The 24255-nt window shown below is 46.9% G+C and overlaps 1 protein-coding gene across 1 annotated transcript; it reads left to right on the top strand.

Moving 5' to 3' along the window:
- Positions 1–6243: 6243 nt before the first annotated feature.
- On the top strand, positions 6244–20514 carry MATCAP1 (microtubule associated tyrosine carboxypeptidase 1). Its single transcript, XM_056862586.1, has 7 exons — positions 6244–6296; positions 10956–11570; positions 13232–13375; positions 14547–14679; positions 15906–16211; positions 17908–18005; positions 20350–20514. Exons 2-7 carry the CDS (start codon positions 11013–11015, stop codon positions 20512–20514), a joined length of 1404 nt encoding a protein of 467 aa, XP_056718564.1. The 5' UTR covers positions 6244–6296; positions 10956–11012.
- The last annotated feature ends 3741 nt before the right edge of the window (positions 20515–24255 follow it).

The raw sequence follows: 24255 nt of genomic DNA on the forward strand, positions 1-24255 counted from the left end.
TTTCTTTTCTGATGGGGAGAGATTGCAAAAAATCCTCTTGGCAATTGGCTACTTCACATATTGCATTGGAAGAGTGATTGGAAGGCTTAAGGGTTCATGTTTTTCTGATTCTGTCTGCACTGAGGTTATTGAAATAAGGGTGTGAGTTTGGTCACGTTTGTTCCATATAGACACCTTGCAAGAAGAAAAAGCACTACGTTCCCTATTTCCAGCAACCCACCCTACTTTATACAGATGACAGGCAGGGGGCTAGTGTAGTGGTTAAGAGCGGTGGTTTGGAACTGTGGACTCTAATCTGGAGAACCGTGTTTGATTCCCCACTTCTCCACATGAGCGGCGGAGACTAATCTGGTGAACTGGATTTGTTTCCTCGCTCCTACACACGAAGCCAGCTGGGTGACCTTGGGCTAGTCACAGCTCTCTTAGAGCTCTCTCAGCCCCACCTACCTCACAGGGTGTCTGTTGTGGGGAGGGGAAGGGAAGGTGATTGTAAGCCGGTTTGATTCTTCCTTAACTGGTAGAGAAAGTTGGCATATAAAAACCAAGTCTTCTTCTTCTCTCAAATGAGACCAGGGCCCTGTGGGACTTTAGAGAATTCTTCAGTACCTGCAAGATAGAGCTATTCCACCAGGCCTATAGTTGAGGCCAGCTACCGTTGATTTCCATCAATACTGGCCTCCCTACCCTACCCTGTACACCCATCCCCTTTGAATTATTGGGGTCTGTGGAATGTTACAGTATTACTGTGGCCTGTATCACACCAGTGGCATTTAGATATCTAAATGTTGTATGGGCTCATTTTAATTACTGTTTTACCATGTTTTTATCATACTGTTATTTTAAATTGTGAGTTGCCCTGAGCCCGGTCTAGGCTAGGGAGGGCAGATTATAAATCTGATATATAAATAAATAGTTCAGTTACATCCACAAAGGCCAAGTTCTTAAAGCCTGCAAGCCTGGATTTGCCTTGATCATCCTGGTTGTGTGGCAGGGAAAGGGGCAGTTTGTCAAACAGTGGTGAGAAAAGAAGGCCTGGCTGAACCTTCCTTTTGATCACCCTCCCTAGTGGGGAGTTGTTTACCTTGGCCATTTTTCCGCATCCTTGCGTAATTTCTGTTAGTTGTGAGTTTAAGTGCAAAATCTGGAAAGTCAAATTCCACAAATTTGTTGCAATGCAGCATGGCTAAGAGGCTGGATTCATGAGACACTAACTTCATTTTTTGACAAAGACTCCGTTCAATGCAAGGGGAAACAGCTTCTTTGAGCCGAGGGGATGACCCTATGCCCTCAGATGCTGAGAAGTGATGGAAATCGGTGATAAAAGGGTGATGGGACTAAGAACAGGTGTGGGGAGAGAATGTGAACACACCCCAACCCCTCATCTATGGGGAGAGGCTGTGCTAAGATTCTATACTACACAGTCTGTGGCAGAAATCAGGCAGGGTAATGCTGCACATTTCTAGAGATACCACTCATCTAGTGCTTTTTGAACTAATTTACTATCAGAAAAGGTATTGTCGCAGAGGTGATAGTTGGTGCTTTCTTGTAATGTACAAATGACATCATTAAAAACCCCTGTTTGAAAAACTGTGTTTCGAAAGAACCCCACATCCTGTTTAGCAAAGGGAAGGGTTACAAGAAGGATTTGTTTATGTACTTAGTTTACACCCAGGCTAACCAGGTGGCCACCTGTAGTAAATGAGCTCCTCCCCTGCCGTCCATGTCTCATCAAGTGAGTAGCAAGAGAAAAATGGGAGTGGGGAATCACATCATCCCCCCCATAGTGCTTAAGGAATTTCCCCAATCTCTGTGGTTTTTACCAAAGAGATTGGGGGAATTCCTAGAGCATTAGCTTCTCGGAAGCTAAGCAGGGTCAGTACTTAGAAAGGAGACCGCCAAGGAAGTCTCAGCAGAGGAAGGCAATAGTAAACCACCTCTGCTTCTCACTTCCCTTGAGAGCCCCTTGTGGGGGTCGCCATAAGTCAGCTGCGACTTGATGCCACTTTACACACACACAATGCAGATGAATAAGGCAATGGGGTTTTTGCACCTGTCAATAAGCCTTAGACCAGACCAATTCATGCAGCTCTGCAGCCAGGAGACCCCCCAGCACCACATCTGGCTTAAACCTTCATTTTAGTACAGTGCCTTCCCAAGTGTCGTTTCCTTGTGCCAATATTATGTTTTCCTTGCAAGGTCTTTATGAATAACTAAGCTTTCTGCCAAGCCAAATCGTACATCCCCGTGACTAGGAGACTTTCCCCTTGGAAATGCCCCAACACCATCTTTGCTCCCCCCACCCAACGTATAAAATTTCCTAATACTGGGATTCTGTTCTCTGCAAGATGACACAGCCTCATGTCCCGCGCAAAGACCTGATTTTGTATGACACACCCCCTCCACAATGTATCCTTATCAGCATACAGCAACTAGGTTTCTGTCCTGAATACAGCACAGAAATTGCCCGTTTCCCTGATAATATACTTTATTCAGTAGACCAGTGAAGTGTATTTTTGTTAGTTCTCCTGTGATTTTTAACTTTTAATCCACTGTGTGTGTGTTAAGTCGCTTACGACTCATGGCGACCCTATGAATCAAAGTCCTCAAATGTCCTATCTTTGACAGCCTTGCTCAGATCTTGCAAATTGAGGGCCGTGGCTTCCTTTATTGAGTCAATCCATCTCTTGTTGGGTCTTCCTCTTTTCCTGCCGCCCTCAACTTTTCCTAGCATGACTGTCTTTTCCAGTGACTCTTGTCTTCTCATAATGTGACCAAAATACGATAGCCTCAGTTTAGTCATTTTAGCTTCTAGGGTCAGTTCAGGCTTGATTTGATCTATAACCCACTGATTTGGTTTTTTTTGGCGGTCCAGGGTATCCGTAACTCTCTCCTCCAACACCACATTTCAAAGGAATCTACTTTCTTCCTATCAGCTTTCTTTAATTTAATCCACTACTACTCACCAAAAATGTACCAGTATCAACAAATGCTGCCGCCTAACAGCCCAGCCTCGCCCCATCTCATCAGAACTTGGAAACTAAGCAGGGTCAGCCGTGGTTAGTACTTGGATGGGAGAGCACCAAGGAAGACTGGGTTTGGGATGCAGGGGAAGGCAATGGCAAACTGCTTCTGCTCATTTCTTGCCTTAGAAACCCCATGGTCTTAGGGCTGCCATAAGTAAATTGCAACGTGATCATGCACAGTTGTTATCATCATCAAATGCCTCCCCAAATCACAAGTAAAAAATTAGGGCATTAAAAAACAGCACTCTGCAAAAGGCACCTTTATTTATATAGACATATTTATGATGTACATGCACATGAAACATGGGCCTGGGGAGAAGGGGCTGCTGGAAATCCAGAAAGCCCCCTATTTGCACCCCCTCCCCAAGAATAACAGATCACTATATGCCCCAATGAAATATCACCCAAAACCTTCTGGCTTACCGCTATCCACTGTTTAAAAGAGCAGAGGCGTGTGTGTCATCCATTGGTTGCTATGCATTTGGCACTTCAAAACTCTCAAGAGCCTCCAAATATCAGAAACTTTCCAAGTGTAGTGATAGCATCAAAGTTAGAACTCAATCACAAACTGTCATAATTCCTGTTTTCAGTAGTTAGCACTGCCTTGTGGCTGCTGTATACAAAAAACAGCAAATGAAAGTGAAATCCAAAAGAAAGGCCGGGAAGGTGGACACTCTGCAGAGTTACCGGTGCCTATTGAAAGCAGAGGATTTATGCATGGCTGACATGCTGTCCCAATAATCACTGCGATCTAGCTTCAGACATTGTGAGGTTCGAGACAGAAAAGCCGTAGAACGCTCCACAGATGCATGGGCCACCATAGGGTTGCCAGCCTCCAGGTGGCACCTGGAGATCTCCTGCTATTACAACTGATTTCCAGATGATAGTGATCAGATCCCTTGGAGAAAATGGTTTCTTGAACCCCACCGTCCTCAGGCTCCACCCCCTCTCAAAATCTCCAGGTATTTCCCAACCCAGAGCTGGCAACCATAGGCCAGGTATAAAAGGTCAAGTTCCCCCCCCACCAGGCAGTGGTGGACTGGGTCTAAAAATATTGCCAGGAGACAAAGGGGGCCCACCCACAACGATAAGGTTATCATTTAATTTTTATAATAAATAAAATTTTCAAAAAATACACAAGTGGAAAAAAGGTACAATTAAAATTTTAGTTGCATACAGTAATAGTATTGGAACTTCTATTATATTTTCAAGCTACTAAAAGGTCATTAACATTTGAAACATATTGTCTAATGTTTAAGGGGGCCCCACTTCATCAAGGGCCCACTTGCCATCAGGCAAACTGACACCCTGGCCAGTCTGCCACTGCCAGTAGGCTTTCTCCTTGCGACGAAACGCAACTTTCCAGACAGACAGTGCAAATCCAACGCACATCTCCTCGGAAGTCAGCCTCAATATGTTCCATGGGCTTTCTTCCCAGTCCAAAGCTCTGTTCACGATCCTGATTGAAGTCGGTTTCAGGTAGCCGGCTCAAGGTTGACTCAGGGCGAAAACGCATGGTCGCTTTATCCTCCTTTAATCTGTTTCAGCCAGGATTCAGCCAGGATTGAGCACATGAGTTTCGCCTAATGTGCGTTCGATCCTGGCTAAAACAGGGACTAAAGGAGGATAAAGCGACCATGCGTTTTCGCCCTCAGCCTTCCAACCTTCCGAGGTCAGTGAAACGAGTACCCAGCTTGCTGGGGGTAAAGGGAAGATGACTGGGGAAGGCCCTGGCAAACCACCCTGCAAACAAAGTCTGCCTAGTAAAAGTCGGGATGTGATGCCACCCCATGGGTCAGGAATGACCCGGTGCTTGCCCAGGGGACCTTTGTGTATGCGTAAAAGGCCTTCAAGTCGCAGCCGATTGACGGCGACCCCTTTTTGGGGTTTTCAAGGCAAGAGGCTAGCAGAGGTGGTTTGCCAGTGCCTTCCTCGGCTCAGCAACCCTGGACTTCCTTGGTGGTCTCCCATGACCTTTCCCTTATCTTTTTAACATCACTACAGCCCGAGAGAGCAAATTAGAGGCATCTGCCCCAGCCAGGCTTCCTAGGGAGGAAAGCCCGCTTCACTTTAGGTCATTTATTCATGGAAGGTTTTGCCTTGAATTTGCCACTCTGTAGATCACTGGTTCCCAACCAGGGGTCCGTGGACCCCCGCGAGAACTAAATTAAGGTCCGCGAAACAAAGTTATAAACCCATAATAAATTAATATTTTCAATTAAAAGTTCTCTATTATAAAAATATATATTCAAATATTATTCTAAGTTTAATGTTTAACTAACAGTTATGATTAAAGTTTATTTTCGAATTCTCGGAATTTTTATTTTGAACCTTGGGGTCCCTGCACCGAACAAAAAAGTCCTAGTGGTCCCTGGTCAAAAAAAGGTTGGGAACCACTGCTGTAGATGCACATTTTCCCCATTCGAATTCTCAAAACTCTGCACGGGGGCTTGGGGTTGAGTTTTGAGAATATGGATGGGGGGAAAGGGCATCTACAGAGTGGCAAATCCAAGGCAAAACCTCCGGTGCAGAAATGACATGCACTTATGCACACAAGTCATTTACACACGGGAGGTTTTGCCGCTCTGTAGATGTCCTTTCCCCCCATCCATATTCTCAAAACTCAACCACAAGCCCCCGTGCAGAGTTTTGAGAATTCGGATGTGGGAAATGTGCATCTAGAGTGGCAAATCCAAGGCAAAACCTCCCGTGCATAAATGACATGCACTTATGCACATAAGTCATGCACTTATATCATGACATAAGTCATGATATGTCATAAGTCATGACACATAAGTCACATAAGTCATGACATGCACTTATGCACATAAGTCATTTATGCACGGGAGGTTTTGCCTTGGATTTGCCACTTTGTAGATGCCCTTTCCCCCCATCCATATTCTCAAAACTCAACCACAAGCCCCCGTGCAGAGTTTTGAGAATTCGGATGGGGGAAAATGTGCATCTACAGAGTGGCAAACCCAAGGCCAAACCTGCCACGGATCAATGACCTTTGGGCGGCTCGCGTTGCACGCCCCTTGCACGCAAAGCGGCGGGCCGACTCTCGCTCCCCGCCCCCGGGGCAGGGGGAGAGGAGAGGCCAGCCGGCTGCGGCCACTCCTGCCTGGGCTTTGATTGGCCCGAGGAGGGCGGAGCGGAGGGGACGCTCCGGACGAGCGAGTGCGCATGCTCCTGGAGCAAAGGTGCCACCCCGGGCGCTGGGCGAAGGATGCCGCTGGAGGGCTCCGCGGATGCCGCTGCGGAGCGAGACAGGTAAGGCGGGGGGCGGAGCCTCGGCCGCAGGCAGGGATGGATCCTGGTCCAGCCGCAGCGGCATCCTCAGCATCCCAGAGCGGGCGGCGCCTCCCGCTTGTTTTCCAGGCTCCCCGAGCCCGGCTCTTGTCTCTTGGCGGCCAAAGGGTCGCGTCCAGCCTCGGTTAAGGACAGGGGCGCCACGTGGGTTTAAACAAAAAAAAAAAAAATGGCCCGCTGGATGCCTTTTGCCTCCCGGCTTTGTTCCGTCCGGCTGCTGGGTTTGCTGCTCCGGGTGTGATCGGTCAGCGTTTTAAAATGTGGGCTTCTCCGCAAAGATCATCCCATTTCCTGATGACATGAACGCCAGAGTCGAACCGTGAATGAGAGAGATATGCAAAAGGATGAGAGAGATGAGAGAGACATTCAAAAGGAATGGGGTGTGCTGTTCGTTAATATGTGTAATAAAGGGCAGTGGGGGGGAAAATACGATGCTAGAGCTTCGGATCTAGGCGGGCGTTGCATCCACTTTTACAAAAAGGCAACAAAACCCAAAATAACAGCTGCTGTTGAAGGAACTGCGTAAGAATAAGAACAAAGGTGAATTTTAACAGTAACTGTATCAAGATGGAATTGCATTTTGTTCTGTTGGCATTTTTTTTTAAAAAAAATGGTTGTGTGGTTTTTTCAGCGCTAGATTTTTGTGATGCTTGATGAGACTCTTTCCGGCAGCGTTTCTCAACCAGGGTTCCATGAGAAATCGCATGGGGTTCCGTGAGAAATAGTGATAAACAGGCTAATCATATGTAAATCAAATGTAAATCATATGTCGGGGTTCCCTGAGACATGGATATTATTTCAAGGGTTCCACAAGGGTAAAAAGGTTGAGAAATGCTGCTTTACGGGTTGCATGCTGCCTTGTGCACCCTACCAAAGTGGGAAGGTGGGATAATTTTTTAAAACAATGTGAACCTGGGGGGGAAGAGTGAGCCTACACAATTTTTTTCTAGTGTAGAGAGAATCCAGACTCATTCGCACAAGGGTGGTTTTCATGTCTGTTTGTGTTTATTCAGTTAGCATCATGTTTTTCCTCAAGAAGTGGAAGACAGTGTATGTGGGTTTTCCCCCCAGTTCAGCCTCACAACAATCTTATGGGATGGTTTCGGCTGTGGGAGGGTGGCAGTGCTGAGAATTCGAACCCAGGTTGTTCTAATGCAAGTCTTACTTTGTCCAGTACAAAACAACAATTTACTTAATCCACAACGCAATCCCCGGTTGGTTTAAGCCTGACAACAAGAAAAGGAAGACATTGCTAAAGAGAAAAAAGTCTGGCAATTTTTTGGAGGGATTTCAAACACTATCCAATAAGGAAAATGTCAGCTCTCCACAGAGTAACGGCATATGTATTCAGTTTCTAGCCCAGCCTGTTGTAAAGCCAAGATGATATTCTTTTTGGCAGCCGGATTTACTTATCTTAGATACTTATTTATTTCCCCCCATTTCTCCCCAATGTGGATCGAAATAGCTTACAATGTCATTCTCCCAGATCCCCAGTCTGACAAGGATATCTGCATTTTTCCTTGGGTGTTACATGCACTACTGAGCTCATGGCAGCATGGATATTAGCCTATGGACTCTTGCAGTCTTTTCAAGGCTTCTGCCACTTCTTAAGCGTCTCTTGTCATTCATTGTGAAATGTTTTAAGGCATGAGATCCCACATTATATGTATGGGTCCCCACATCAGGGGTGCTTCGTGGCACGTTATGAAGTTTTCCTTCTGGTAGAAGAGAACAGCAACCTCTGTATCTTTTGGATTTGTGGCTCATGGTTCTTGCCCTCTGCCAAGGCAATTCCCTCTCCTCTTTGTGGGTGTGTTTCCTACCTTGTATTGATAACATTTCATCGATTGCCCCCCCCCAAAAGAAACTATTTGTTGCAATATGGCACCTGAAGCCGAATGCAGCATATCTATCACTGGTGTTGCCAATATAGATGGCTTGGTGTGCTGGATCTCTGTGATGGATCCACTGGCAGTCGCATGTGTTCCTTGCACTGTCTCTTCCCACCCTTCCCTTGCCCATTGTGATGACGTAAGGACTGCTGTATGGATCAAACCAAAGGCCCATCTAGGTCAACATTCTTTTTCCATCAGTGGTCACCCAGAGGCCTCTGGGAAGCTTAGAAGCGAGCCCAAAGGAGGTAATATCCTTTATTTTTCTCCAGCTTCTGTGATATATTGAGGTATATCTATGTGTGTGTGTAAAGTGCCATCAAGTCGCAGCCAACTTATGGCGACCCCTTTTGGGGTTTTCATGGCAAGAGACTAACAGAGGTGGTTTGCCAGTGCCTTCCTCTGCACAGCAACCCTGGTATTCCTTGGTGGTCTCCCATCCAAATACTGACCAGAGCTGACCCTGCTTAGCTTCTGAGATCTGACGAGATCAGGCTAGCCTGGGCCATCCAGGTCAGGGCGAGGTATATCTGTACTGGATTCCAGTTTCTTTCCTGGCCCAATTCAAGGTGTTGGTCTTGACCTTCAAAGGCCTCTATGGTTGGGCCTAACATACCTGTAAGGACCACCTAATTCCTGATGAACCCACCCAACCGTTATGACCCTCTCCAGAGGCCCTGCTTTAGGTGTCTCCCGACTTCTGAGGTGGCAACCTGAGAGAAGGCCTTCTCGGTCATGGCACCAAAGGTCATCTGTCCCTTCTGTTGCCATCTTCCACCAGCGGGAGAAGACTGTTTGCTTCATGTGGCATTTCCTCAATAATCCTTCCTTCCAATATTTTTTTTTAATGTTTAATATGTATTTTAACTGTTTTGTATGTATTTGAGCTTGCTCTTTTACTCTTGGTTAGAGGCCTTGGCGGCCCTTGCAAGGGTTAAAAGGCAAGATATAAATTTTGTAAATAAATAATAAATGTATTGCTTTTATACATGGAAGTTCCATTTTAGCAAGTAGAGAGTAGAAAGGATGGCTTTCATTTGTTCATTGTCCTTATAGTCTGAGAGATGGGATTCCATCCACCAGTTGTAGCTGAATCCAGGCTCTCTTTTGTGGTGGCACCCCTCTTATACAGCTCCCTCAATAGAGGCATTAGCATCTTGTGTACTGGTTTTTAGGTACCAAGCTAATTTTTTAAAAATTCTTTTGAATAAGTCATTGAATTGTTTTAATGTTGCCTGCTCCTATAGGCTATTTCAAGGTTACCCAGATGAATGGTTGCTTTTATACCTTTCATCTGACCGGAATCCTTACATTACCAATCAAGTTGCTAGGTATTTCCTAGCCACTGTGAGGATCCGTAGGTGGTTGTGAATTATCATGAATCATTTTCTTTTATTTCTATTTTATTTAAGTTTGTCGGCAGCCATCAGAGCGCTTTCTGATGTTTATATTTGTGCTAACCGGCGATGTAGTATTTTAGATAGTCAGTGTCTGTAACAAATGCTTAATAAAGGTACTATGGTCATCTTATTTGACGTTGCCATACCTAGTGCCATAGTCTGTGTTCAGATGGCCACGCTAACCATAGTTAGCTAAATTAAGCTGTGCTTTCACAGTGCATTAGAAATTTACCAGAAAGCAGAAAGTCTGAACCAATATTTAACTCCAGGGATGGTGTTTGCTAAGTAATAATAATGAGGCAACGTGCAAAGTACTTTCTCCTCCCCTGTGACCTATCACAGGCAGCTTCTTCATTCCTGGGAAGTGGAGTTAAGCTTCTGAGTTTGCACTGGCTTTCTTTTCGAAAGGAATCTCTGCTTCTGGTAGGGTTGCCAACTTCCAGGTGGGGCCTGGAGATTTGCCAGAATAACAACTGATCTCCAGACTACAGTTCCCCTGGAGAAAATGGCACCTTTGGAAGGCAGATTCTGTTGCATTACATCTCAGCTGAGCTCTCCCCTCTCCGAAAACTCTGCCTTCCCCAGGATCTACCCCCAAATTTCCAGGAATTTCCCAAATTTCTGGTAGCATTTTCCAGTGTGAAAAGCAAGGGGAGGTAAGGGGAGGCCAGACCAGGAGCTGTCCCCCACCTGGCTTCACAAAGAGCACAGCATCCAGTAACAACTCTTTCCCACCCCCCCACCCCGCAGTCCCATGTCTATAGGATGGTGGCTGAGCCAGGCTTCCTGCTTTCTGAGTTGAGGGAGGGGCTGTGGAACAGTAGTAGAACGTCTGCTTGGGATGAAGGTTTCAGGTTCAATCCCCGCATCTCCAGTTGAAAGGATCAGGTAGGAGGTGACGTGAAAGGCTACCACCTGAGACTATGGAGAGCTGCTGCTAGACTGGGTAAACAATATTGATCTTACATGAATACATGAAGCTGCTTTATACTGAATCAAACCCTCGGTCCATCAAAGTCAGTAATGTCTGCTCAGACTCTCAGCAGCTCTCCAGGGTCTCAGGCAGAGGTCTTTCACATCACTTACTTACCTAGTCCCTTTAACTGGAGATGCCGGGGATTGTTCCTGGGACCTTCTGCATGCCAAGAAGATGCTCTGCCGCTGAGCCACAGCCCCTTCTGCTTGGTGGACTGACTGCCTGACACTAGAAGGCAGCTTCAAGTGTATGTGTAACAGCTACATTTCTTTTGCAGCAAAAACATACTTTGGAGTGTTTGGGTGGGGGTACCCTGAGATTAAAGCCTGTCTCTCTTTCTTTGCTTGTGGAGATGAGAATCCAAAGTTGGCCTTTGATGACACCCCCCTGAGGGCTTTCACGGAGCAAGATGGTGCTGGACTCAGGGCCCCAGTCCTACCCACAGCAGCATCCCGATGATTTTGGCAACGGCCTGCCGCAGAGGAGAGGTGGGAAGAAGGGCTCCCCGTGTGATGGTCTGCGGCTTTATCCGTTCCTGTCCCCTTCCCTTTCCCTGGAGTCAGACTCTTCCAGCCCAACGCAAAGCACCCGGCTGCCCTCGAAAGCCAACTGCCTCCGAAAACCCGGGCCCAGACCGCCGCCGAACTTCTGCCCCACCTTCCCGAGTCCTTGCAGCTGGATGCGCCGGAGCGAAAGCACGTGCGCAGTGAACCGGAGAGACCGGGCACGAGGCCAGATCCGTAGTGCCGCATCCCTACCTCACATCCCCAAACCCAAGGCTGTGAGCTCTGGCGGCAGGAGGAGCCCTTGTTTGTTGGTAGCCCTGAGGCCCGTGAACATCGAGGCGGAAAGGGAGAAATTCTTCCACTCATGTTACTCCTATAACCCTCAGTTTCAATATGAGGAGCCTCTTCCCGAAGCCATCTTGGAAAAATACAAAGAGGCCTCTGGCCAATTTATCTCACAGGTAAAAACCCGTTTCTCCTCACCACACACACTCACAAACTTTACCGTCATTAGTTAAGGCTGGAACGGGCCATATCTCAAGCTGTATCTTCTGCTTTCCTGCCTGCTCTGAGAAGAAAAGGGGGAGTCTGCAACTGTCTCCCTCCCAGGGTGAGGAAAGGCAAAAATCAGAGCATCTCTTGGCAGTCAGCATAACAAGGAGAGCAACATTTAAATATATAAGCTAAGCACATTGATGTGCTTCACAGGCATCATGCAACAACCCTGCAAGGTAGCACAGTCTCAGGAATTTTGCAAGATTTGTCTAGAGTTCAGTGTGGTCAATGCCCCCCCATCATGGAATGCGTAGTTCCTTAAGAGGAGGTGCCAGGATCCACACTTACTGACTTGGCCATCACCAAGGCAGGGTTTGGATGCAGAGTGTGGGCACATGTATATACACAGAACTACTAAAGGAATATACGCTTCTTGGTTTCAAGCTTAGTTTGGGAAACCTATTGAACACTTGACTGCTTGGATGGGGTAAGACATGCTCCAGCAGCAATAAATAAAAATAAGTGGTACGGTGTGTTGGGTGGGACTTAGAAGAAGAAGAGTTGGTTTTTATATGCCGACTTTCTCTACCACTTAAGGGAGACTCAAACTGGCTTACAATCACCTTCCCTTCCCCTCCCCACAACAGACACCCTGTGAGGTCGGTGAGGCTGAGAGAGTGTGACTAGCCCAAGGTCACCCAGCTGGCTTCATGTGTAAGAGCGGGGAAACAAATCCAGCTCACCAGATTAGCCTCCACCGCTCATGTGGAGGAGTGGGGAATCAAACCCGGTTCTCCAGATCAGAGTCCACCACTCCAAACCACCACTCTTAACCAGTACACCACACTGTCCAATCTCAGGTTGGGAAATTTCTGGAGATTTGGGGGCAAAATGGGATGCGATACTATACAATCCCCCTCTGAAGCTGCCATTTTCCCTCCCCGGAGATGATCTCTGTAGTCTGGAGATCAGTTGCAATGCTATAAGAACTCCAGCCTCTGCCTGGAGATTGGCAACCCTAGTGAGGCTGGCCGTGGATGGTGGTTCATGCTGGGCAGTCCACTATTGGCACTACAGCTGTGCTGAAAGCTTATCAGTGGCTGTAGGCTTTCCCCACAGACATCTTTGCTACCCCCCAGGTCTGAGCCAAGCAGTCCCGGCAGTGCTAACGGCCCTCTTGGCTCAGCTTGCTGTAGGACTGGTTAACACCCCAACCTACCCGGCATAGTGTAGTGGTTAAGAGTGGTGGTTCGGAGCGGCAAGCTCTGATCTGGAGAACCGGGTTTGATTCCCCACTCCTCCACATGAGCAGCAGAGGCTAATCTGGTAAACTGGATTTGTTTCCCCGCTCCTACACATGAAGCCAGCTGGGTGACCTTGGGCTAGTCACAGCTCTCTTAGAGCTCTCACAGGGTGTCTGTCGTGGGGAGGGGGAGGGAAGGTGATTGTAAGCCCATTTGATTCTTCCATAAGTCGTAGAGAAAGTCGGCATGTAAAATCCAACTCTTCTTCTTTTGATAGTTACAGGCCTGCCATGAAACCAGGGAAAGGGTGGTGGGTGGGCACAAGTCTGCTGTGTGCATACATGTGCATGTATATATGCATTGTGTGTGTGTGTGTGTTGCAGGCAATCGGAATCGTTAATGCCGTCCTGGAGAAATACGGCACGTATGAGAGCTTTGAAGCCACGAATGGCGGGAAACTGCTCAGCAAATGCCAGATCTGGTCCATCATCCGGAAGTACATGCAAAAGGAAGGCTGTTCTGGAGAGGTGAGTGTGAGGCCGGCCTGCGACGGTTGTCCTCTTCGACAAACATGCATTGCACGATGCCCCCCAGGATCCCTTATAGGGCCTCGGAGGAAGCTGGCACACATCAAAACATTGCTGCCCCCCAGCAGCCGCTTGGCATCATGCCATCTTTCCATTTCAGCCTTGAATCCCAAGAGTTTTGTCCTGTGGTCAGACTTCAGGTTGACTTGAGTCCGTTCCTTATTTTATTATTTATTATATTTATGTCAGTTTACACCCCAGTTTTCTCCCCAATGAGGACTCCGCATGGCTTACAACATTCTTCCCTGTTCTGTTTTATCCTCACAACAACCCTGTGAGGTAGTTTAGGCCTAGAGTGTGTGACTGCCCCAAGGTTCCAAGGCTAGCTTCCATGGCAGAGTGGGGGTTCAAACCTGGGTCTCCTGGAGCCTACTCCGACACTCTAACCACTATACGACACTGGCTCTTCTCTCAATACCTTTACGGCAGTGCGCCTTGCCAGTATTCTAGGCACAGCACATGAGACCAGTGAGGCTTTTTGAATATCTCCCTGAGCTATAGCAGCTTCTGGGCGTGCGTGCACTGGAAAAGTCCCCCAGGAATGTCTGGGGCATGGCCTGGTGAACAGGCGAGGGAGCTGTAGGGTGTAGGGCTGGCAGGGTCCCTACAGGTTTGCACTGTGGGTCTAGAAAAAGTTGAAAGGGTGCTTACTGATTCTCCACCCCCAAGGTGGGAGAGTGGCCATGGCTCAGTGGTAGATCATCTGTTTGGCATGCAGAAGGTTCCAGGTTCAATCCCTGGCATCTCCAGTTAAAGGGACTAGGCAAGTAGGTGATGTGAAAGACCTCTGCCTGAGACCCTGGAGAGGCGCTTCCGGTCTGAGTAGACAATACTGACTTTGATGGACCAAGGGTCTGGTTCAGTATAAGGCAGCTTCATGTGTTCATGTGTTCAAGGTCTATGTATCTCTGTGCCTTTCTGAAGTCTTGACAGGTTTTTCACCCAGTTCTCCCATCTTGGTGATCAATGCTGGGACGTTCTTGGCTGCGTGCCTTTTCATTGTACCCTGAGCCCCAAGCATAATAAAGTGAAAGAGTTGGGGAAATCCAGGAGGGCTGTTTTAAACATGTGGTTGCAGCGCCCCACTTTCTATCTATCTGTCTCTCTCCAGGTTGTGGTTCAGCTCACCGAAGATCTGCTTTCCCAAGCTGTGATGATGGTGGAGAACAGTCGCCCGACTTTGGCCATCAACCTTTCCGGAGCCCGGCAGAACTGGCTGGAGGGCATGTTGCGTCATGAAATAGGTGAGGATCCCCAAGGCACCCCGAGAGCAACATTCTGGGGACGCCCAGAGAGATGGTTTGCTTTGGTGGAGGCTTTGACCCAGCTACACCTTTTTATAACACAATCTGAAGTGGTGCAACCCCCATGAAATCAATAGGTAAATTTTTGAGCTTTCCATATTTCCAAACCAGTTGGCTGTTTTTCTGACACTTAGTTGTTGGTTTTTTCCTCCCCAATCCCCAACTTTTATGGCTCCAGTGTGGGTCGGTTAAAGATATTTCCCCCTTTTCCTGTTTGCTTTGGTGGTAGTGATTTGGAATGGGCCAGCAGTGGCCTGAGAGGCTTGAATTCTCAGCTGTGAGGGCACATCAAAGTTCAGAATGGGTTGATTATGCAAAGATGCGTTCAGGGAATATAGCATAGGAAGGGAATATATCCGAGAATGAATGGGAGCATGCCAGGATGCCTCAGGGAAAGCCCTTACACACCACCCCGCTACAAAACTCCCATTCCCTTGCCATAAAACAAATGCACCTATGTGCTCTTCGTTAACAGTTGGGGTGTAACAGTTGGTGGGGCAGGGGAATCCATCTTCATTCTACCCTGCGGGGTGACGTGCTGTAATGAACAGGTTCTAAGGATAGCTGCAGTAGAAAAGCTAGATTCGGGTGTAGCAACATCTTAGAGACTGACAAAATTTTGGGGTGTGTGAACTTTCGAGAGTTCTCATACCCTGAAAATCTTGTTGGTCTGCTGGACTCGAACATAGCTGGAATGAACAGGGGAACTCATTGTCCAGATATAATCAGGTCTGTGTATATTCTGCATGTCAGAAAGCTGAAATGGGCCTGTCCCTGTAGATTAAGCAGGTTTGCACAATTTATTCTGTTGTGTTTGTCATTTTGCATAATTCAATTTGGCTTTGCCAGTCATGGGGAGGAATATTCCTGACCCACGGGGATTCTTACTGAGCCACCTCTCTGGCATCAGAGATCAGCCACCGTTGCTCTTGCAGTTCAAGCAGATCAGTTGCAACCTTGAGGACTAGAGACCTGGTCAATTTTAAAACCTGAAACTCTCTAGAAAGTGAATTCTGTGTTCCATTCCCCAGATTCAGCAACACACAGCCTAGTTTCTGTTGTGCCTTGATTCATTCCTGGGAGAAGAAGTAGGAGGCAAATTTGAGGAGAAGACCGTGGGCAAGGAGGAACAGTGTTGCAGTAATGTGTCTCTTTTTAAAACTTAGGCACCCACTACATCCGTGGTGTCAACAACGCCCATCAGCCCTGGCACAGCTTGGAAGGCCGCAGAGAGTATGGCCTGAAACCCGCGAACCCAACAGAGGAAGGGCTGGCAAGCTTGCACAGCGTCCTCTTCCGAAAGCAGCCCTTCCTGTGGAGGGCAGCCCTGCTCTACTATACCATCTACCAGGCCAGCCACATGTCCTTCTGCGAGCTCTTCCGAGACCTGGACCGCTACGTGCAGGATGCAGGAGTGCGGTGGGAGTACTGCGTGCGGGCCAAGCGAGGGCAGACGGACACTTCCAAGCCAGGTAATGGCATACAGCCAACTCCCGGGGGTGGGAGGTAGATTTGGGAGCACTTCGCAAACTTGGCAGCCGTTTGATTTTGGGATAACTATTAATGCTCCCAGTCTATCCATGCGTCTTTGGGAGCCAGCGTGGTGTAGTGGTTAAGAGCGGTGGTTTGGAGTGGTGGACTCTGATCTGGAGAACTGGGTTTGATTCCCTACTTCTCCTCAGGAGTGGCGGACACTAATCTGGTAAACTGGCATATAAAAACCAGCTCTTCTTCTTCTTTGTGACTCTAAAGATCTGTTTTGTTTGCAAACAATTCGTCTGCCATAGAGCTTAGACACCTTCCTTGGCTTTGTGTCCTTGGTGGGAGAAATAAGATTGATATCTGGCTGAGTGGCATCTTTGGAGAGGGTTCATATACTCTTGTGCGGTGGAGCTTGCCCAGGAAATGTTCCTGATGGCTTGCACCCTTCAGAACAACTAAACTGTGTAAACAAGAGTTGTTCAGGAAGACATTTTTACAAAGGTGATGGAGCAATAGTACGGTTCAGAAAGGTGCTTTGATAAGGAGAACAGGAACGTAGTCTGCGTCACTTTGGATGCTATATATTATCATTTGTTGTGTGTATTTTCCTGCTTTTCTGCATTTTCTATTTTTATAAGTCCATTTTTCGCATAGCACGTGTGATACTTTTTTGCACTAATTTTTCTAATCCTGGTCCTATTGCATTGCTAGTTGGAACTCTCATGCTATTCGATTACATTATTTTAGATCATGTCATCTGCCTTGAGTCTCAGTGAGAAAGGTAGGATAGACGAAAAGTAAAAAAATAAATGTGTTCCCACGGCCCTCCTCGTAACTCATCCAAGTCAGCAGTGTGCTTTAAAGCAGAGGATGATTTTAAAAAAGAACACAGTCCTCATGAAACTCTGACCAACCGAATCTATGTATAGTGGCAGCTCAGTCTCTTCTGAAGGACTTTGCTGTGAAATGAAAAGGGTTTAATTAAATTAATGTCCTACCCTGTATGGAAGTAACACATACCCCCCTTCCTCTGACAAGCCCAGGGCAGCAAACACAGTTCTCCCCCCTGTTCACAACAATCTTGTGAGGTAGATCAGGCAAAGAGGACAAGTGACAGGCCCAAAGGTATTCAGTGGGCTTCGCAAAAGCTTCTATCCTGGGAAAATTTGTGGGTCTTTAAGGTGCTCTTGGGCTCAAATTTTGTTCAGTGAGCTTGGGTCTTGTAAGTCGGGGGAATTGGAGTCTATAGAGCATGTTTTGCTCAGGTGCTCCTTCTACGAGGAAGCTTGTTGTAAGCTAATTATTCCCCTGCTCAGCCAAATTGCAGTCAGCTCAGATGAAGGGAGAATTAAGAGTCTCCTCGGGGAAGGAAATGCCCAGATGGCAAAACAGGTAGCCACATTTTGTGCAATAGCATATAAAGTTCGACCCCTAATGTTGGGCAATTGCAATTAGATAAATCATAATTTGGTCAATTTTAGTCTATTATAAATTATTTGGAAATTTTAATTAGGAATGTTTTTCAGTTGAACTGCTGAAATTTTTTTTTACCTTTTGTATAAATGACACATGTGTTTTTACTGGCTTATGCTGTATTAATAAATCTAAATCTGATCTGAGCTTGGGTCCGTGCTTATCCCAAAGCATCATCCCGTTATGATGTGTTGCTGGTTCTTCCCATTTCAGGATGTTTCAGTAAAGATCAAGTATACCTAGATGGAATTCTCCGCATCCTGAGGCACCGGCAAACCATCGACTTCCACTTGTTGGCTGCGCTGGGAAAGGTGAGCTCCCTGTCGATGGCCTTGCTGTCTCCCTGCCCCTTGAGTATGCAAGCCTTCTCCCTCCCACCTTTGCTTGGATGCAGGCAGTTGTCCTCCCGGGCTGGGGAAAGACAGACAACCAGGACAAGGAGATGGGTTAGAGTGGGAAAGTGCTTGTGTGCTTCCTCCCGACTCCAATTCCTCCAGCCCAAATCCATCACAGAAGCTCTTTCTTAGAAAAAGCAGCTCTCAGGAACAGAACAGGAGCCCTGCTGGATCAGACCAGTGGTCCATCTAGGCCAGCATCCTTTTTCACATGGTAGCCAACCAGTTGCCCTAGAGGGCCAACAAACAAGGGATAGAGGTCAAGTCCTTCCCCAATGTTACATCTCGGCACTGGTATTCAGAGGCTGACTGTCTCTGAATGTGGACGCAAATGAGTGCAGGAACAATAAAACGTTTATTGTGTTTGCTTTTGTGAAATTTGTAGTGAGCCCCTCTGGGAGATGGCTTTCCTTGCTTCTAGAGATCCTTGTAATTGAATATAGGGCTTTGTGTATGCAAAACGGATAATTTCTTTTGCCTAGCGCTTTCCTTCTGAAAATATCTGATTTTGGGGCCAAGGAAGACCAAATTTTATAATCTGAACAAACCACTCTGGTTAAGGAGTTTTGTTTTGTTTTTGAATCCCACGTGCCCTCGCAGACTTCCATTTTCGCTTCACGAAGGCTTTTGATGTAGATTTGGAAGCAAGGTAGAGACTGGGCCAGGGTCTCCCAGCAGGTTTTGGGGCCGGGCAACCAGCCTGGCTTCAGGGGTTGGCCCCCTTCGTGAACTGCCAATGGCCCACTGCCTCAGAGGGCCCATGACGAGTCATGCAGGAGGATCAGGCCAGGTGTTTGCGCTCTTGCAATAACCATCAGTGAGCGGACAGCCGTAGCTGTTGCCATGGAAGATGCAGACGCAAGACACTGTTGCCGTTGGCAGGTGGCAGCAGCTGGGGGGGAGCAGTGTTTGCCACTACAGTCGGAGAGCAGATGGCAATGGCTGTGGCCAAGAAGAGAGCAGATGGTTGAACTCCCAAGTATACGGTTGCTGAGGGGTGTCTGTCACCCTGTGACCTTCAGAGCAAGCAGCAGCAGTTGCTATCATGGGAGGGGGGAGGTAAAGGAGACCCAGCGATGGTAGGGAACCCACCCCAGAAGGCATCTAATTGAGGGACTCTCAGACTTTGGAACCAGCCCTGCTGAGTAAGAATGTTTTTAATTCTTAAAATATCTTAGCCCAAGATTACAGCACACTAAGCTCTCTTGTTATGCAAAGATCTTTGCAAAGCCAGCGTGGTGCAGTGGTTAAGAGTGGTGGTTATTGTTAAAATATTGTATTAATAAACTGCTTAGACACTTCTCCAGAAGTTCAACACGGTGGTGGGAGGGATTAAGGGTACACTGGTGGAGGGTGGTGCAAATGAAAAGGGTAGAATAAATATAATAAGAATGTAAAGAATGTATTTTGTTTTTGTTTTTTAATTTTTACATATATGTCATTCTTATTATGTAGTTTTCGACGTTATATTTTTTTCCTTTTTTTTGTTTGTATTTTTATGTTGGAAAATACAATAAAAATTTAATAATAAAAAAAAGAGTGATGGTTTGGAGCGGTGGACTCTGATCTGGAGAACCGGGTTTGATTCCCCGCTCCTCCACATGAGCGGCAGAGGCTAATCTGGTGAACTGGATTTGTTTCCCCACTCCTACACATGCAGCCAGCTGGGTGGCCTTGGGCTAGCGCTAGTCGCACACTCTCAGCTCCGCCTACCTCACAGGGTGGTGTCTGTTGTGGGGAGGGGAAGGGAAGGTGATTGTAAGCCGGTTTGAGTCTCCCTTAAGTGGTAGAGAAAGTCGGCATACAAAAACCAACTCTTCTTCATAATTTTGCCTAACCCCTGATGTCTATTTTAAAAAATATATATTTTATTCAGTTTTAAGAAGTACAGAAAATAGAAGGGGAGTGGGTAAGAGCAAAAGTTTCAAACAATGTTGGGTCGGTATCCAGGCCAAGCCCTCAAACATTTAGCCTTAATTTTACATCTCACAACTAAATTAGTATAAAAAAGGATAAATGAATCTTCTTAGCATTCTAAAATTATCTTAGTCAATAGTCTATCATGTTTAATACTATTTTCACTTTATCTAATTCAAATATTATAACAATTTCTTCTCTCATCACATATCTACTATAAATTTACGACATTTCTATCATAAAATGATTGCCCCACTGTCTAAAATGATTGTAAAGCTCTGTTCCGGTTGATACATGACAGAAACCCCACGAGCAAACTTGCCGTGCTCCTTTTTTGTATCAGGTCTCCTACGAAGACATTGATCACCTCAAGAAATTCGGCGCTCTGGACAAGGCCCGCATCCCCCACTTTATGCTGGACCGCGAACGGTACAACCAGCTGCTCGACCACATCGTTACAACCAACTGCCTCAAGGATGAAGAGCTGGAACAGCTGCTCCCGGACTGAGCGGGGCTCCAGCGGGGAAGAAGAGCTCCTACGCAGGACAGGTTGCGCTACGACTGGGAAGCTTGTGGTCCCAGTGGAAGATTGTGCTGTTGGGTTGTGGCCTGTTGAAAACGGTTCTGTGATTCCGAGCGTAACGCTTTTTAATTTATTCTTTATTTTGTGGGTGTCTCTAGATAAGTGTTAGAAGACAGTGTCCGGGCTGTGCCAGCATCCTCTGGCTGATTAAAGCGAGACCTCTGTCGCGTTCTGTTGAGGGCTTCAATCACGGGCCATTCTACATATCTATATATTATTCTGCAGTGGGTGCCTGAAAATGCGTACGTAGCCTGTTTACTTGCGTCGGGCACACTGGTATAAATAAGCTCATTGTGGCTGTTCCAAGACATTGATTCCAAGTATTCTGGAATTTAGTGCTGGGTACCCAGGTCTGTCACCTGAGAAATTTTCCAAAATGGTTTGGAATAGCTTCTTGGATGGGTTGAAATCTAAGAATATACTCCATCCACATAATCATGACTTATGAGGATCAGCCAAATGACACGTCGTGCGCATGTAAAGTGCCATCAAGTTGTAGCCGACTTACGGCGACCCCATAGGGTTTTCAAGGTAAGTGAGAAGCAGAGGTGGTTTGCCATTGCCTGCCTCTGCAGAGCCTTCCTTGTTGGGCCTTCCAAGACTGGCACAGCTTAGCTTCCGAGATCGGGCTAAACTATTCCACATGCCAAATGACACATTAACCGTATGCAAGCTTTCAAGTTCACCAGAGCTCTTCATCAAGCTGGATGTTACCAAAAAATGGTTAAAGAGAGAAAGAAAAATTCTTCTGGGCATGATGGTGAGCCCTGGTTGAGTCTGCACTGTGTGCCGAGCACTTGCCAGCTTCCAGGCAGCTCTTTCGGCCAAGAGGCAGTAAATCAAGCGAACTCCGTAGCCATTGACAAATCCCCCAAATTGTCTCTAATTACTCTCTAAACCAACCAGATTCAAAATTCAAGATGCTGACCAAGGAGGGAAGTGTTGAGTTCAGCTGCCCACTACTAGCAGAAGGAAGGGTGCTGAATAATAGGACCATGTTATCAAATGTATTTCATTCGTGTGTATATTCAAGTTGCAGAACTGAAGCCAAAAGAACCTCCCTTGCTGGATCAGACTCCACGGCTGTCAATCAGTCTGATGCTTCTGGAAGGTCGAAGCCGGGCACGACCACGTAGCAAACTTTTAAAAAATATTTTAAATGCAGAGATGATGTGCAGCCCAGACCGTGGATAAGTTGTCCTCATCCTTTGGCGGATGAAGTGTTTGTCCGTAGTTGGCACGCATGATGTAGCTGAGGGTGCTTTGTGGTAGCTGAAGCTGTGTTTCTATAGCAACCGCCTCCTTAGTGATGCCTAGTTGCGGCGGTAGGGGCAGAAAGAGAGCTAAGACTGGCAAGAGGGGCAGGCCCCTGAGCTAGAAGTTTGATGGAAGAGGAGGGCGTGGGGACCCCTCTCTGCTTGGAGGGTACCTAGAATGTTTGGCCATGGCCAGAGACTTTTTAGCAGGGAGGGAAAGTGCAGCAGAAACTCTGTTACCTGCTTCACCATCTTGCTAAGGATTCTCCCCCCCCCTTCCTGTTCAGGTACCTACAAAGTTCAGGCATGGCCAGAGGCAAGAACTAAAGGGCTCTCAGCTGTTAGCCTATGACTTCAGATGAGCCCAACACATAGCTTATTGGTTTATTAATGTAGTGGTGTTTGGGGGGGTTCCTGTTGCAAGCTGCTTTACGGAGAAAATTGGAGGGGTCCAGAAATTAAAATAAATAATGGCTACAAAAGAGTTTCTGTCTAGACATTAGGAAGAATTGTCTAACAGAGCAGTTCCTCAGTGGAACAGGCTTCCTCGGGAGGTGGTAAGCACTCCTTCCCTGGAGGTTTTTAAGCAGAGGCTAGAGGGCCATCTGTCAGCAATGCTGATTCTATGACCTTAGGCAGATCATGAGAGGAAGGGCATCTTGGCCATCTTCTGGGGTGTGGGGGGGAGGTAGTTGTGAATTTCCTGCGTTGTGCAGGCGGTGGACTAGATGACCCTGGAAGGGAATATGGGTTCCAGATGCCTTCTTAAAGGGAAGGAGGAAATCATGCCTGCAGCAGGAGCCAGGGTGACGATGGGCTAGAGCAGGGCCCCCCAACATGGTGCCTGACACCTTCCTGGCACCTGCCAGGGGGTTTTAGAAAATGAGTGGGGCTTTTGCCCAGCAGGGCTTCTGATTGGCTGTGCAGACCTTGCTTTGGCAGCAGCTGCCACCACAAGAATCTTCACTGCGGGCCTGAAGGTAAGCTGTGTCTATGCAAGAAAATGTTTTTAAATGCTACATTCATTTTAAAAAACAGAGGGTTCCACCTGAAATGTTGGAAGAATTACGATTAGGTTTTATGTATAACCTCACTCCCGGTCATTTTGTGGTTGGCCCCCGCCTCCTGTAGCAGCAGTTTTGTGGTTGCAGCCACCACCCTGTGTCAGAATTCCAAAGGTGCCCGCCGGCTCAGAAAGGCTGAGCGGCTTTACTGTTTGTTCTGCAATGTGTCCAACTGCTGTTACCAGCCTCTCTGTTTTGCTTCCACGCTGCCTGTTCCAAACCATCTGCCCTTTCTTGTGGTCATTGGTGTACAACAAAAAAGGATTTTTATCCTTTTAATAAAGACTCTTCTCTGCTTTTGCTGTGTTTATTTGGGGGGACCTAGGGGAGGAAAGCTTTGGGTGTGGAGCACCCAGTTCGAGTCCCCAGAAGCATGGTGGGTGGAACTCTTTGCACTGAAATAATAATATATAAGCCTTTGTGAGAGAAAAGCATCTACCCTACCCCAGAACCCTTTCCTTAGTGGGTTTTTTTTTTTTTTTGCCATTCACTGGCTTGTAGTAATGAAAGGACAGATGTCCTCCCCTACCCCAAGTCCCCACTGTGTGTGTTAAGTGCTGTCAAGTCGCTTCCGACTCATGGCGACCCTATGAATCAGTTTCCTCCCAAATGTCCTATCTTTAACAGCCTTGCTCAGATCTTGCAAATTGAGGGCCATGGCTTCCTTTATTGAGAATCCATCTCTTGTTGGGTCTTCCCCTTTTCCTGCTGCCTTCCACTTTTCCTAGCATGATTGTCTTTTCCAGTCTCCGCTGCCCCCACCCATTGCAACACACAAGGCAGCTGCCATTCACACACATGCCCAATTCCATGAGCAGTGCTCTCTCATCCTACATCAAATTTAGCTGAATGTTCTATAGCAGCATTAAGTTCACCAAGCAGTTTGACAAAATCTCATATGCAAATTTAATCTGTTGTGCGTACCTTTGTGGAATGAAGCTACATATCGATAGCGGCTTCTGAACAGCAGCAGACTTCATGCTCTAAAACCTCCCATGGTTGTCAAATGTGTTTAAAATCATAACTATTGTCCTTGGTTGGCTTAGTCATTGTACTTGGGGGGGGGCACAACTGCAGGAATTTAAAATAAGGTTTTATATAGGTTAGTCAAATCTTAGTTGAAAAACTCTTATGTTTTTTTGTTGTTGTTGGTCATTTCAGAGTAAGCCAGCCAGAGATAGTGGTAATGTTGTATTTGTGATAAATGCGGCTAAATAAGGCACATTCAACCTCCCATGACAGGCTTCTTAAGATCTGTTCCTTTTTTAAGACCCAGACAAGACCCTGTGTTTTTAATGTGTGCTTCCAGTTCATTTTCTTTTAAATCAATTTCTTTGAAGCAGTGA

The sequence above is a fragment of the Euleptes europaea genome, chromosome 17 (assembly GCF_029931775.1).
Source record: "Euleptes europaea isolate rEulEur1 chromosome 17, rEulEur1.hap1, whole genome shotgun sequence".
NCBI classification, from domain to species: Eukaryota; Metazoa; Chordata; class Lepidosauria; order Squamata; family Sphaerodactylidae; genus Euleptes; species Euleptes europaea.